At 40.1% G+C, this 15,579-nt stretch overlaps 1 protein-coding gene across 1 annotated transcript in view; it reads right to left on the bottom strand.

Annotated features, from left to right (window-relative positions):
* NMT2 (N-myristoyltransferase 2) overlaps nucleotides 1-9,893 on the bottom strand; it is a 28,502-nt gene extending 18,609 nt beyond the window's left edge. The window contains exons 1-3 of the mRNA XM_009275693.2: nucleotides 9,844-9,893; nucleotides 7,938-8,073; nucleotides 2,291-2,435 (exon numbers count right to left, since the gene is read on the bottom strand). Coding sequence (XP_009273968.2) covers nucleotides 2,291-2,435; nucleotides 7,938-8,073; nucleotides 9,844-9,893 — 331 coding nt within the window. The remainder of the gene's footprint in view (nucleotides 1-2,290; nucleotides 2,436-7,937; nucleotides 8,074-9,843) is intronic.
* Nucleotides 9,894-15,579: the final 5,686 nt, after the last annotated feature.

Below are 15,579 nucleotides of genomic sequence, written 5' to 3' on the forward strand. Positions count from 1 at the left end.
TCACATCACCCACAAGTCCTTCTCTGTTTGCAAACAACAGGTCCAGCGGGACACCTTCCCTAGTTGGTTCACTCACCAGCTGTGTCAGGAATTTATCTTCCACACACTCCAGGAACCTCCTAGACCATTTCCTCTCTGCAGTATTGTATTTCCAGCAGACATCTGGTAAGTTGAAGTCCCGCATGAGAACAAGGGCTAGCGATTGTGAGACCTCTCCCAGCTGCTTACAGAATATTTTGTCTGCCTCTTCATCCTGGTTGGGTGGTCTATAACAGACTCCCACCACAATATCTGCCTTGTTGGCCTTCCCCCGATTCTTACCCATAAACACTCAACCCTATCGTCACCATCATCAAGACCTACACAGTCAAATGTTCCTTTGTAGTACAAACTTTTCCCAAATGACGCGCAATCCTGACAAATAGTTATGGCCTGCCATCCAGTATGGAAGGTCAACATTACCAGCATCTTTACGCAAACTCTGGAAAGTATCAATAGTCTAAATGTTACTGCCACTACACGGCAGACTTGGCCTAACCAAAGGACCTATTGCTAACAACCTTAACTAGAAGGCAGAAGGATTCTGAAGTTAATTTAATGCAAAGATCCCTACAGCTATTTCTTGAATCAACAGATTATTTTTTTCCACCTAAACATATCCAGCATATCAAATAGTAAAGACTTCCCAATATGTTCATTCAGCTGATAAAAGAAAAGCTTTAAAAAAAAATAAATAACGGGATCAAGAAGCAATTCATAAACACTGTTGAACAAAACCTCTGCTGGCCAAATTCAACAAAGCGTATTTCTACTGAACAACACTAACAAATCATTTTTAGAGCCAATGTATTGGTCCTTTTAGGCTGGCAAGTGACAGGCTCTCATCTCTATAGAACTGCTGTAAGATATATTGACTATATTGATATTGATATATTGACAATATTGTAAGATATATTGACTAACCTGAACTAAACTCCTGGAACTGCTGCACAGACACCTGAACTAGCTCTGAAAAAGCTTTGTTATGGCTGGAGTATTTTTTGATTTACACATCAGCTTATTTCGGCTAGGCTCTTCCTCCACCTAGGCAGGATTACTGTGACAATTACTACCATTAGTTTACAGAGGTATCTGGATAGAGTTTGTATGGAGAAGAGCCAGGGCAGGTCAGTTCAATCCAGTGGAAAACATTGCATCCAAGGACTCTGCTCTGGACTTCTCTATGCAAGGAAGTCAGGGAGAAGTGAGATCACTGTGGATTAAGCTATAGAAATGGATTAATGTGAAATGCTGCCCTGTGGAGAGAGAGAGGAGTGCTCCTGTGCTTTAGGCTCTACCTTATTTCTGCTTATTCTACACCAGTCTCCAATGCCATGGAGAGAAACCTGCAGAACAGAACAATGACAGCTATTGCGCTGAGACCGCTTTACTTGTGGGGTCCCCAAGTTTCGTTGGCACTGAAGAGCTACAACTGCTTAACTTGAAGATAATGAAGGGGGAAGAAGGTGGTTCAGAAAGCAATTCAGGAAAAGCAAGAGAGTCAGCAACTATCTTTTCCAACAAAGGCTAAGATTTACCAACTGTGTTATCAGGGATCAGATCAGTATAAAAAGTAATCTGCCAAATTCCTTACAAAATTAGAGGCAAGGAGAGGTCACCTCACCATCTCACTTGGTACCAAGAACAGAGAACGGACTCTGAGAAAGCACGTCTTCAAGGTAGTGTACATTGTGGAGGAAGCATGTGAACACACAGCAGTAGAAGTGTTCATGCATGAGAGAAGCACCATTATCCACTTAAAGCTGCATGAAAACAGTGTAACCTACAGCAGGAGAGTCACATCTCTGTGATAGCAAATCCATCTACTGAAAAAAAAATTAAGGGAAAATAAATAAATAAAAAAAAATTAAAAAATCAAAGTTTATTCTTTGCCACCACTTAAGAGTTCTTATTTTCCCTGAAGTGGAAAAGACTTCTGCGTTCTGTTGTTCAAGAGTTCAGACCTAAAATATACAAAGGAATGCTATTTCAGTAGCATTTCCCATTTTTATAGAGAACATCAGAATGAGATTTATTAACACCGTATTTCCATATCTTTTGGGGGGGGGGGAGGGGCAAGCACTTTCCTAAAGAACATCAAGAATTCCACATAAACTACACAAAAGATTAAGGATCTCTACTGCGCACAGTCCAACTTCATACCCGTTCTAGAGAACATGCCACACAGCTGGCACACATTCTTTTAGTGGTCAGTAAGACAGATCTTATGCCCAGGTCCAGTTAAACTTACTAAGTTTAGGTACAGGTTGCGTATCCCAAAACTGGTATTTACGTTTGGTAGCCTCATCAATATTCTTTGCTGGGCCTTGGCATGCAGAGAGCAGCTCCATCGCTCTCTGGATATCTTGAAGCTTCTGCATTGGAATGGCTGGATTCTGCACACAGAGACAAACGGAAGAGGAAGCTTATCTTGTATGTTTACTTTGAACAAGTTGTACAAACATGTTCATTTATTTTACTGTTACGTATTCTTTCATGTACTTTTCTCATCATGGTTAGTTTAGGTATAACCTTTGGAGGCAGGAGTGTGGAAAGTTAGGTGGGCAACAGACAAGCAACTTCACATAATACTTAATTTTTTAGTAGCGCTTGCATTTAACCATGAATCTTCAGCGTTTTTAACACAAATACTGCAGCATTAAGGCAGGATACCAGTATCACAATAAAAAGCTTCTTATATTCCCTGCCCCCCTCCCAGTAAAATACAATAAAACAGCAAAAAGCAGATCAGCTTAGATATCGAACAAACTAAAGATACCATTGGTACACACAGAGATGTTTGAAGCTGTACTTTACACATACAATATAAAATAATATTTAATTTCACTATGGTTCAGTATTTCAGGTACACTGTATTGCTACAAATATCCACTCTTCAACCTTAAGTTATATTGTATCTGCCTTCTATTATCTTGCAATTATTATAGTAGGTACCTTTCTGCATTGTATCATATGTGGGAGTTAATCATCTTGCCACTAACGCCAACTGTGCCAACACTCACAACTAAAGATAATTTTAACTGATAGAAGCAGACAGACATAAAACAAACCAACTTTCCACTTAAAAGTTGAAAAATCTTTATAGAAAAGTTATTTGAAAAGCATAAAACCTAAGGCCAAGTATTTCTAAACTGAGCTCTTAAACCCGCACTTTTGATCACTCTGAGTAAATGTAACTGGAATGAGAATTAGAATTTTACGCATAGGAAAATACTGAGGAATAATGGTAACAGACTTCTAAATCTAAAGGGATTTTTCTCTCCCTCTCTTTTAATCTATTTATTTGTTTTGTTTTGTTATCTCCCAAGTGGCAAATTCTGTTCTGAGGCATACTAACAGCATGCTTGTACTCAGGTTTTCCCAGACTGCAGTGCAATAAATACATTTGAAGGAATAGTCTCAGATGCATTGGAAAATTTTAAGCAATTCTGCATAGAGATTTCAAGCCAGATGGTTTTTTTACTGAATATCAATGGATCACTGTTTCTGGATTTCTCTTTCTTTCTAGGATTCATGTGTTGAAAACCACCATAAATTACATGTAATAATGATGTAAAGCTTCATTTGGATGGGCATCTGCCTCTAGTACCCTCATTCACAAAAGAAGTAAAACTCCCTACCTGTAGCTCAAGCAGGCCATCATTTTCTATTTATAATAAAAACTTGTACTCTCTAAACATTGTGCAATTTCTTTCATTAAGTATTGCAAAATTTGACCTGTGAGCATGCTTTAAACACCTGTCATCTGAGTAGTCGTGAATTAACATATTTACACCACTTTAGAGCAACACTACTGCAGCATAAAAAAACCTACCCTATTTCTAGATCCCGATTACAGTGACATAAGTTACTTTTCTCAACTAAAAATCAATTTGTCTATTACATACTGGCCTGATACAAATACTTCTAATGCCACTAGATAAATTCCGAAATCTTACCAGTACATTATGAAATCATGCATAAATATTGACATACTGTAATTTTTTTTGTATGTTTATTTTAAGTCTCTAATGTTTCTTCTATATTAAGAAGAAGAAAACAGAAAATCTAAAGAAAAAAGATATTAGGTTCTAAAAAGATCTTACTAGCATATGTAAAGTAGAAAGTTCATGTTCTGGTACTAAATACAACATGGCTAGGGACATCAGAAGGAATCTCCTTTCCTTTCAAAACGTTCAGAGATCAGCCTGGCTAAGAAGTTTACTTTCAACCCTTTTTGTTTTCCTTTAATGGAAAGCAAGAAAAACCTACACAGAACTTCACATGAATTAGAAAGAAGAGAGATTTTGTTTAATTTCAGTTTAGGGGAAATATGTCCTCACAGCATAAGACGGCATCGTTGTGCAACAGGGCTGAGGTATGCAATGTTTTTTTTGCCTCAGTTTTGGTGACAAGATCTGACCTCAGACCTTTGATGTCCCTGCCTTGTAGCACAGTCTGTGAGACTCCCATTAACCACAGCAGGAGAGAAAGTTAGGGACCACTTAGCAAACTAATCATGCACAGGTCCATAAGAACAGACCGGATGCATCTGAGGGTGCTGAGGGAGCTGGCTGATGTTACTGCAACTAGCATCTATCAAGTTTAAAAGGTTATAGCAATTGGTGGAGGTTTCTTATGACTGGAAAAAGGGAAATGTCACACCCATCTTCAAGACGGCAAGGAGGAGGATTTTGAGAACTCAGGGGTCAATACTGTTTAACGATCTGGACGTGACAAAGAGTGCTTTCTCTGCAAGTTCATAGATGATACCTAGTTGGGAAGAATGGCTGAAACGCTGGACAGCAGAGCTGCTATTCTAAGCTACTTTGACAGACTGGAAACAGAAACGTCATGAAGTTTGACAAAGGCAAACGCAAAGTCCTGCATCTGGGACAGAAAAAACCCACACAATGGCAGAGGCCAGCATGAACTGGCTAGGAAGCAGCTTTGCAGAAAAGAACTTGGAGGTCCTGGTGGGCAGAGAGCTGAACATGAGCGAGCAGTTTGCTGGCCAGCAAGGAAGGACAGCTGCATACTGGGTTGTACCAGTTGTGGCCAGCAAGTCTTCCCCTTTATCTGGGACCCCTGAGATCACATCTCACAATTTTGGGTTCCCCATTACAAGGGAAACATTGACATAGTGGAGCAAGTTCAGTGGAGGGCCACCAAGATGACTGGGGGGCTGAAGCACATGACATACAAGGAGAAGATGAGAGACCTTGGTTTGTTCAGCCTTAAGAGGAAAAGATTAAGGGAGTAGGAGAAATCTTATTGCTGCCTAATAGGAAGATGTAAAGAAAATTGAGCCAAGACTTTTCAGAGGAGCACAATGATAGGACAAGAAACAATGGATTTAGATATAAGGAATTACTTTTTTTTTTAACCACAAGTATAGTCAAACACTGGAACAGGTTGCCCACAGAGGTTGTGGAGTCTCCACCCTTGGAGACCAAACAACCTGATCTAGGCCCGAGGAACCTGATCTAGTTGGATCTGCTCTAAGCAGGAGATTGGTTGAAAGACCTCCAGAGGTCCCCTCCAATCTACGTTGTTCTGTGACTATGTTGTGTAGGCCATTGGTGACTACAATAATGACTTATAATAGTGCAGATCTGGCAAGCTTCATTTGTGTCAGTGTGGACAGTGTACATCATTGGGACTTGTAATGGGGACAGATCAAAGTCTTGTGAGATGGGCAGTGAAGTGTCCTAAAGGTCATCGTAAGCATACATTGGTAACAAGCATTTATCGCTGTGGTTACACTCATGCCAGTGTTCAAAAAGTCCACTATCACAAATAAGAGAGTGAGAAGTCAAGGAGACTCACTGTTCTGTTTTTCTCATCTCCAGACTGGTACACCTGTTTACAAACTCACCTGACCTCTAAATCTTTTTTCAAAGTCATTTTCAAGGAGTTCAGAAGCCCCACTGAGTATTACCTGATGATCCTGCATATATTCTCTTAGAGGTAAGGTGTATAACATCACTTTCCTCTGAAATATTTTGTAAACCTCTTTTCAACCAAAAGCAAGCAAATGCTAAAAGCCTTTTTTCTATAATACATTTCACATAGCAAAAGGAATAGAAAATCTAAATATCACTTGAGTAGCAGAGAAAATAAATATACTTCTCCACATTGATGCAGATCAGCAGTCTAAGATGCTTTCAAAAAATCTAAAACAGGAAAGTTGTCCAAGACAGGGAAACTCATCTACTTATCAGTGTGTACACCTGGAACACACCAGAGAAGGCAAAAATAAAAAGCCAACATTGATGCATTTGCAACTAGAGAAAAGTGGAAGCCATATAAGAATAGTAAAATGGTTTAGCTGCCTAGAGCTTGAGAGAAAGACTTAAAAGAAAAGCTCTTACTTATGCCAATAAAAGAGAAAATTTTGTAACATTGCTAACAAACTGGCTAAACTTCTTGTGACAGTAAAATAATCACGAAGAATGCCACTAAGTACACAACTTAGAACAAGGATAGGCTTCCACATTTGCGAAACGCATCATGCCAGAGAAATGGTGTGCAAGACTGCAAGGTGCCAAGGACTAAAATCTTGCACGTGAAAACAAAAAAAAGTGAAGCAGCTTCCTTTTAATGCAATTAGAGGCAACATATGGAACAGTAAGTTTGGTCAGCAGGGAACCAAGGAACTCCCAGGATACTGCAACAATGAACTATGTCTTTATGTTAACATTAAAATTGTCCTCAGTCCAATTATAAAAGAGTTTGAGATTACTTAGTTATCACTCGCAAACAGTCTTCTTGTATTAGCAATTCATGCCATGTGCTTTACAGAAACACAGTATCAAAATATGTGGTGAGATCTGAAAGTACTTAAGATCTCTCTACATATTTTAAAGTGTCCCCTGTGCCAAATGTGACCATTCAAAGCAATGGGGGTGACACAGAGGAGATCTAAAGGGACAACACAAAATCTATCAGTATGTTAATGAGCCAGAACACAACTTTTTCCCCTAAAATTAGTTGGTAGCCCCAATGTACTTGACAAATCTTACAGGATGAATAGTACTACTGGTACAACAGTGTAACTTTCTCCACGTTAATCTGATAAAGCAAATATAACTACTTCAACATGCTCAACTGTCCATAAACTTCCTTATCATCATGTTAGAAACTTCAGTTCTTGGGCTCAGATTTCTCTTGAGATAAAAGCTGTATGTTAAAAAGCCACCACATCATATTATTCACCGTTCATTCAGAACATGGTAGTCAAAAGCACATAGACAATGCTATTTTACCACAAAGCCCACAAAGATTGTATATTCCCTCACATAATTTTGCATTCTTATTTACAGCGGAGGCCTTTCAGATGGCAAAAAGTTTCTTCAGTCTATATCTCCATGTTAGAGATCACCGCTTTTTATGTAAGATGACATGCTGCTTGTTTGCCCAAATGAGACTCTAGTTAGCACAGCAGGTACACCTTGCCTCCTCCTGCTGATGCTCGCCATGAGATAGCATTATGCTGTACAAGCTACTGAAACTGCACTTACCCAAGTTAGACGGTGGCTAAACTAAAGGCAATTCATCAAACACAAAATCTATTTAAAAGCATTACCACTGCAGATTAAGATTCCCTGTGACAAAGCTGTCACTAATGTGAGTTCTAACTGCTGGAAAAGAAAGACAAAACACCTCCTCCTCTGCTTTTCTCACAGTACACCACCGTGGTGGTGACAATGACTCTCCAGCTAACTTCATACAGTCTGCAAACACCAGGTCTTACCTTGCTTCTGTCTCTATTCAGGACAGTAACCATTTGCTTAATTCTGATGTGTTAAGGCAGAACTACCAACTTGCTTTTACAAAAAGCAACACACAAAATTAAATTAGAAAGCAAGCACAAAAAAACAGAACCAGGCTCTCACTTTTGAAGGCTGTTGAATTTTAATCTCCTGGGAGTCAGATGCAGAATCTGATTTGGTGCCTCCAGAATTTGGTTTCTCCTTTTTTCTCTTCTGCTTCTTTTTCTTCTTCTTCGCTCCCAAATCCCCTCCAGGACTTCTGCCAGAGATTCAGAGAATGTGCAATGAGAAAAATCAATACCATCGAGCTTAAAATTAAAAAAAAGTTAAATATGGAAAAAACAGCATTTTAGTATGAAAAATCTAACAGCAGTTTGAATGTGAAGAATAGGCAGGGGAAAGGAAGGAAGGGGGGAACTGAGAGCATTGATGAAAAACTTCCTGCAACTGCTGTCTAGTTTGTTTTATACTCAGACCCCAGCACAACCAGGCATTTTGACACACTAGTGTCAAATTGTGACACTATAAGAGCCAGTGCTCTTCTCCAGGCTACCTGGCACAAACATGAAACGACCAAATCCAACAGAGTTTGGAGGAACTCAGGAAAGTGCAGGAACTGAGGGAAGTAACCTCCTTGGAAAGTCAGTAACTATTAGTGGCCCAATATTTTTTCCCTCTTCATGCTCAACCATCAGGCACATCTGAATTTGAGAAAAACCAAACAAAAACATTCTGTTTTCAGGGAATTTTGTTTCTAACTTAAGTAGTGATGAAAGTCTTGCTGAAATCTCAGTAAGAAACAACACAAAACTAACCAAATATTCATGCTTTAAAACAATAAGTACAATGGGGTCAACTTTAATTAAAAAAAAAAACAAAACAAGAAAGTATATATTGCACTTGCAGATTCTGACATATTCTGACTTGATAATACAACTCCTTTCTATTTTAAGGAGATTCTAATTTGACAAATAATCAAGATATAGAATCAAGATTAGATTAGAATTTGCAAAGTGTGTGAGGTCTTGGCAACTCTTAGACTGAAGGCAAATAAGGAGGCAATGAGTCAGTTAACACTGAATCCTCTTCAAGAGGTTAATCTCCCAGCAAAACCATACGTACATAATGGAGCTCAAGACAGATACTGGGGTTTGGAGGGCTTGGGTGTTTTTCCACTGGAAAAGAAAAAAGTCAGTGCAACAAATGATTGCTTATTTTAATTCTGAAGGGGAAAAAAAATAAATCAGGTATGATACTAGCAAACCAAAAGAAAGAGAACTCAGAAGAAAGTAACTGAAGTTATTAAGATCAACATGTTTGCCAGAGCCATGTTATTCACTGTAACATGCTCACTTTCAAGATTACGATGCCCAATCTTAGCATCTATACCTCGTCAGAGCTGAAGTTGGCAAGAAAACACCCAAATGTCCAGTTGGGAGGCCAAAAGCCTGCAATTAATCAATCATTACTGTTCTCTAGAATGGCCTGTAGTGAAAGATCAACCCCGAGAAGTCCTTAACATTCACAGTTACATTGGGTTAAGTTATGCTCCCAGAAAGAGGGGAGAGAGTTATAAATGCAGCACCCTCTGGGATCCAACCAAGGAGTTACTCAACAGACAACAGTGTAGCAGATCAAACACTCACACAGGAGAGAAGAGAGTTTGTAGTATTTACTAGAAGTCTGCAGAAACAAAAGATGGAGTTGTACAAGTGAGGCAGGGAAAAAATTTTCCGTTGCAGAATGAAGATACTGCCTGACCACCTAGACGATTCTGTTAACAATTTCTATACTCTCAGTTTAAAAAAAAAAAAATTTAAATCTATTTGAAGGCCTGTATATGAAGCTGACATTTTGTACAGAATTTAAACGTAGAACAGACCCAGAAGCCTGACAAGAGGTTATAAATACGAGAGTGTAAAAAACCAAACATGTACAAGACCTAGGACTTCACCACCTCTGGCAAAACTGAGATAAAAATACTGGGCAAAGCGATTTCACCTTTGCTAAGATTCATTTAATGAGGTACTCTTCTACTTTCTTGAACTGTCCACAAACTTTCACCTTTTCCTCTAACATCTCACATATAGCAAACAAATGATGCCACTGCATCCTTGAGCTGACTCCCAAGGGCTTTTGTGTTGAACATAAGTCTACTAGGAGTTTCAGCAAACACCGTTCTTGAACAGATGCCCTCAGCAGGCACCGAGCCCCGAGTCGCACTGGTGCAGCTCACTGGTCTTCTTGCCTTTCAGCAGGAGCCGGCCCCAATTACACCACAGGGGAATTCTGTTCACTGGGATTACCTGAGGGTCAACATTTTATTTAGTTTGGTGAAATAATGAATGACTGTACTCAAAAGTTTGGCAGCTATGGAGAAAAAGCAGCTTTGCCAAGCTTTACTAACGTTGTCCCCAGTTAAACTGTACTTTTACCAGGATAATCTTAGTTTGTTCTTTGACCAGCTCAAGGTCTTTTTCATATAGAAATGCATATTTTTTAGCTGGGAAAGAGGGAAGACAGGACTAAATTCCTGTAAAATATACATGGCGTTTAAAACTACTCTTTTTTTTTTTTTTAAATCTGAAATCCCAGTCCTCGGCTTATGACCTTCAGGTTTAGAGCTTCCACACTGCCTCTTGCAAAATAAATACTGATACCTTTGTCTGACAGGTTATCCAGGGACCAGTCAGAACAGTTATTTATGCACAGTCTCCTGCTTGGGTCAGTCTTTTTTTACTGTTACAGTCCGCAGAATGCAAAAAGGGGCTTTAAAGAGATCCACTCGTCCTTCAACTATTTAGGCACGCCTGCAACCCAGAGATTTGGCAGCAGGCAGCATGGAGAAACTTCTACTGAGTAAACAGGTTTGTCCAACGCAAGTTACAACCAGAGATACCAAGCAAATTAGGGCAAAAGCAAAACCAAAACATCTCAGGATTTTTTGTCCTTCTCATGCTCTGCCTTGAAAAGAACCAAAAGGCTCTAAAACCAGGAGTGAGAATGGCTGGGAAAGGAGGAACTTTGTGGCTCAACTTGTAGTAATTACGCTGGACACGACAGCACAAAGGATATGCAAAGGTAACAAGATTAAAAGCAAAGTCTCCTATTAAAAGCTTTTCTCTTAATGAAACATTCTTGTGTGATGACTAAGATCTGAGTTCTCCTTTGTCTGGTCAGATACACCTATATGATGACACCATGAAATGTATCTCACTCTTAGAAGTCTGGGGGGAAAAAAAAAAGTTTCCCACTTCTATGAAAGCTGACCTTTAAGCATGGAATCTCTTTTGCTGAACTACCCTGCTACCATTGAAGTGACACAACTTGGAGCGCAGGTTGCAGGCGGGAAGCAGGAAAAGGATACGCAACTCAGGTTGATGCTACATCTAGCTGTCAGGTCAGGAAACATAACGTATTCACGCATCAGATCAACACATCTGCCCAAGTCCAGCCCGTCATATAGACCACAGCTGGTTATACTAAGCAAAATATTCAACGTTAGACTTGGGGAAGATTTTGACTGTGTCAGTCTAGTAGAGACACGCTTCTACCAGGAGCACTTTACTGACAGGAGGGCGAGCCTACACACTGAGGCTGAGGTGTACCTAAGTGTGGACGTGGTCCAAGATATTTTTAACTGCATCCACGATGACAGTTTTGTCAATCTGATGAATAAGAAAGAAGTAAGGCCAGCACAAAAGTGACATGCAAATCGAAATTCAGCTGAGGCAAAAGAAGAGTCAAAAGACCTCGTTCTGCCCCAAAAAGACTTAACCTTGCCACAGAAACAGGCTGCGGATATGACTCTGAGACAGGCACTTAGGCCCACAGTTTTATGATTTTGTCTGCAAGTTACAAACGCAAGCCCATGATCCCACCCACATACCTTTCCACTTATGTACACACATCTGGTGTTTTGCATAAATGTGAAAAAAGACTTTTGCTTCTCCCTGCATGTGCTTTTTTTGGGTTTTTTTTTTTAAACTGAAAAATGGGGATACTTAATGCATTTGGGGAGGAGTGTGGCAAAGGCAGAGAAACTTACTTTGTGGAGCTCTGAGCAAAACTATGAAAACCTGAGCTGGAAGAATCAGGAGGAGCATGACAGTTACCCTGCTCAGGTGGTCAAACTGTTTTGGCTCCTTTGGTTTTGATTTGAGATTATCTTTCCCACTGAATATTCGTCAGTGTTATTTTAATTGCCTTTTTGGACACTAAATTCTGCTTTAGCAGAAACAGCTTTTTGTAGTATCAACATCTGTTTTAAATTACATGGAATGGTAATTTTAAGTTAGCAATTTCTCAAATTTAAAACCAAACATGTACTTCAGATGTTTATTTTTAAGCTGCAAAGGCCTAGGCCTGTGTGAGGTTTTTGCCTTCACAGTATTTTTTCTCTCTCTGTGAGTAAGTGAGGTTGCAAAACTACATGTCTGAAGATGATATAGATCTTTTTGATCACAAAAATCAGATCTCATGTATATGGGCAAGACTCCAATTATTTATACTAGGGCTGTCCTTGGTTCATAAAGAAAATGGAGGCTTAGATGCAAAGGGCTTTCCCATTGCTGTATTAGACTACCACCACTTCAAGAGAACAAGGTCCTGACCACTAGGGCTTACGTCCTTCAAATTCCACTTACTAACAAACTGCCATTACTAACAACCTCTCTGGACGAAGATTTCATTTGCGTACATTTCAGTACTTGCAAATGCAAGTTTTTTGAGCATGAAAACCTAGTAGCAATGCCTTAAAGCCTAACCCAACAGATATTCCTCAAAGCTCTGCGTGTTTCCTCTGCCTCCCCCTTCAAGTCTGGAAGGCTGTACTCCAGGATGTAAATCTCGCCTGCTAAAACTGAGCACTACCTCCAGGTACCTTAATTTTTTTTTTTTTTTAAATCTAAAAGTAGTGCTGGTTATAAAGTTGCCATTTAACAATAATCAAAGGGGTATACTACTAAAACATTCAAAGTAAATCATTTGTGACGGTTGGGGGGAGTTGTTTAAAGGTCATACTTTTTCCTCATCTGTTTACTAAATGTTCTGTGCTCAAAGCCTTTCTCGCATTGAGCATAAGGAGCTATTCAGAATGAACTGAGAGACTTTACAAAGCTAGGCTTAGCAGGGTGGATTCAGGTGCAATAAATACATTTCTTCTACATACACACTAACAAAGCTATTTTGTAAACAACACTATTATGAAACAGAACAAGTACAGCATAATGCATCTAGCAGGAGCAAGCTGCAGACACAGGAGAACGGCAATGAGTCACACAACATACATAATCCTGCATCTAAAAAACCAGGAGCAGAAACAGAGGACAACGACATTTGCACAGTTGAGAGCTACAAAATGGTATTTTCTGCTGCAGTCATTCAGTGCTCAAGCACATAAAAAACCAGCAAATTAAAAAAAAAAAATTCAAAGTCATACATCTATATACAAACCATGTTTTTTTGCAGTCAGTATTATAAGGACCTATTTTAAAATGTCAAGAAACAGCTTGAAAGTGACTTCGTTTACAAAGCAATCCTACTAGAGACTGACATGCAACGCACACTCTACCTCCTTCTAAAAAAGTGAGGGTTAAAATAGCATGAGATTAAATACTGATTGGCAGCAATGGAGACCATTCAGAATTTAGCAAGTCAGTTGACACAGTCATAGTCTCAAGTAGTAAGACTGCTCATAAATTGCTTAGGTATATAAAATCTAATCTAAAAGCTCAAAGCAAACTTTAAAGCTACATCAAAAATTAATATACTATGATAGGGAGAAAACAGGGAATAATTAGGCTCCTATTGCCGTGGGTTAATCTCCCAGATCAAGAGTAGATCTTTGTGTTTGCTGTAATGTAAGATTTTTCTTTTCATTTGATGGAATTTGTTTGAATACTTCAGCCTGCAGACAAACAGTAGCAAACAAGATTCTCAAAGATTACAGGAAAATAAAGTAATTCAAAAGTCAATATTAGACTTTATGCATCAGAAACATGATAGAAAACTGATACTAATACTTAGAGGCTTTTTCTACTGGAATGATCTACCACTAATTTAATTGAAGTTCGTATTACTTGGAAGCATTCACTTTCTTATACAAAGATGAATAAAGCAGCTTCTTTGAAATACTCGTGAAAATACATTTGGGATCTTAAAAAAACCCAAGTTTTGAGGAAAACAGCGTACAGCTCACAGCCATAGCAGTTGTCCCTCGGAGCTCAGCAAGACCCAAGTCGGAGTAGAGCAGCAAGCTGTGATTCAGAACACACCAAAGTGCAATTCTTTGTTCCCTGGCTGCTTCTTACACGCTGCTTCCGCGCTCACTGTCACAGCAGCAAGAGCGTGTAGCCGCAAGCCTAGATACACTGCAGAGGGCAGCTACAGCTCAGTCACACACACAAACAGAAGAGGAAACTGGAGTAGGAATAAGGTACGAATAAATTCTAGACAGGCATCACCCGGCTATCAAACAATCTCGCCTGGCATGTCAGGTTGAGTCCTATGAAAAGCAATAAATAATCATTCTCTGCTCTTAGCAGTGTTACTTTTATATATTTGGGAATCATCAACTGTGGTATATTTATACAAACAAATGTAACAAAAGCCCCAAGATAATTAAACATTATTTTATCCCTTTTTAATGCCCCAGATTTATATTACTATAATTATTTTTGACACAACTATTTTAGCGTGCATGCCACGAATTCACTGACAGAGCAGCAAGCATCGAAGTTTTCTCCTTTCCTGCCTTTTAGACAAGACAGTCCTCCTAAGTCTCTTAGATTTCTCTTGCCACATTTAAGATGCAGAGCTGCTTGTTGCCAAGCAAATCATAGGGGCAGGAGACAACAAACAGCATACATCCTCAAACATCGATCACCTACAGAAATGCTCTCAACCAGATGAATCAGAAATTCATGAGGAAGATTATTTGTGTATAGATTAACCTATTTCTATTTTAGGTTACTCCAGCCACTCCTAGTTGGCGACAACAAAGCGTTTTCTCTGCAATCACATTTTCTAACTCCTCAAAAAAGCAAAAAAGTAAATTTAAATAAAGTCAATTTTTAAAACACGTTCCTCCCACTTCCCTGCCCCAAAAGCCCCCAACTGCATAGCAAACCAGACCCTTGGCACCTTGTGCCCGAACGGAGCCACGCTGCATGCAGCCGAACACCGATCGGGTGCAAGGGGCCGCATTTATGCCATCTGCCTCTCCTGTCAGCTCCCCAAGCAGCTGGAGACAGCGCCTGATCCGCAGCGTGGGAAGATTTAAGACGCAAGATTAGCGGAGAAGGAACTACAACCAGAACAACAGCGTTTGCTCCGGCTAATGCCTCGGTAAAACATGCGCTCTACTCTCCACAGCATGTGCATTTAGAGGTAGTATTTCCTTTTGGACAATAGGTGACGTTGAGCAGGAGCGTCTGCCGGACAGACTGACACAGGCAATGCCTGGACAGGTCCCCAGGCCGGGGAGGGGAGGGGGGGAGGTGAGGGCGCCCGCCGCGAGGGCTGACCCGAGGGAGCCGCTCAGCTGGAACCAACCGAAACAAGTAAGGGAGCACCGGGGCATTTCCCCAGAGAGCCGTGACCCACTACGGGGGGCTTCCTAACGGCCAAAAAACCCGAGAAAAGCCCCCAAATCCTGAGAAAGCACAGACAACAATACGGGATTTACCCTCCCTTTTAAGGTCCGCTTTTAAGGCCGGTGTCCGGCGGTGAAGCGCCAGCCCCGCCGCCCGCCTCCCCGCACCCC

Source organism: Aptenodytes forsteri, unplaced genomic scaffold, assembly GCF_000699145.1.
Source record: "Aptenodytes forsteri isolate BGI_AS27 unplaced genomic scaffold, ASM69914v1 Scaffold172, whole genome shotgun sequence".
Lineage (NCBI taxonomy): Eukaryota > Metazoa > Chordata > Aves > Sphenisciformes > Spheniscidae > Aptenodytes > Aptenodytes forsteri.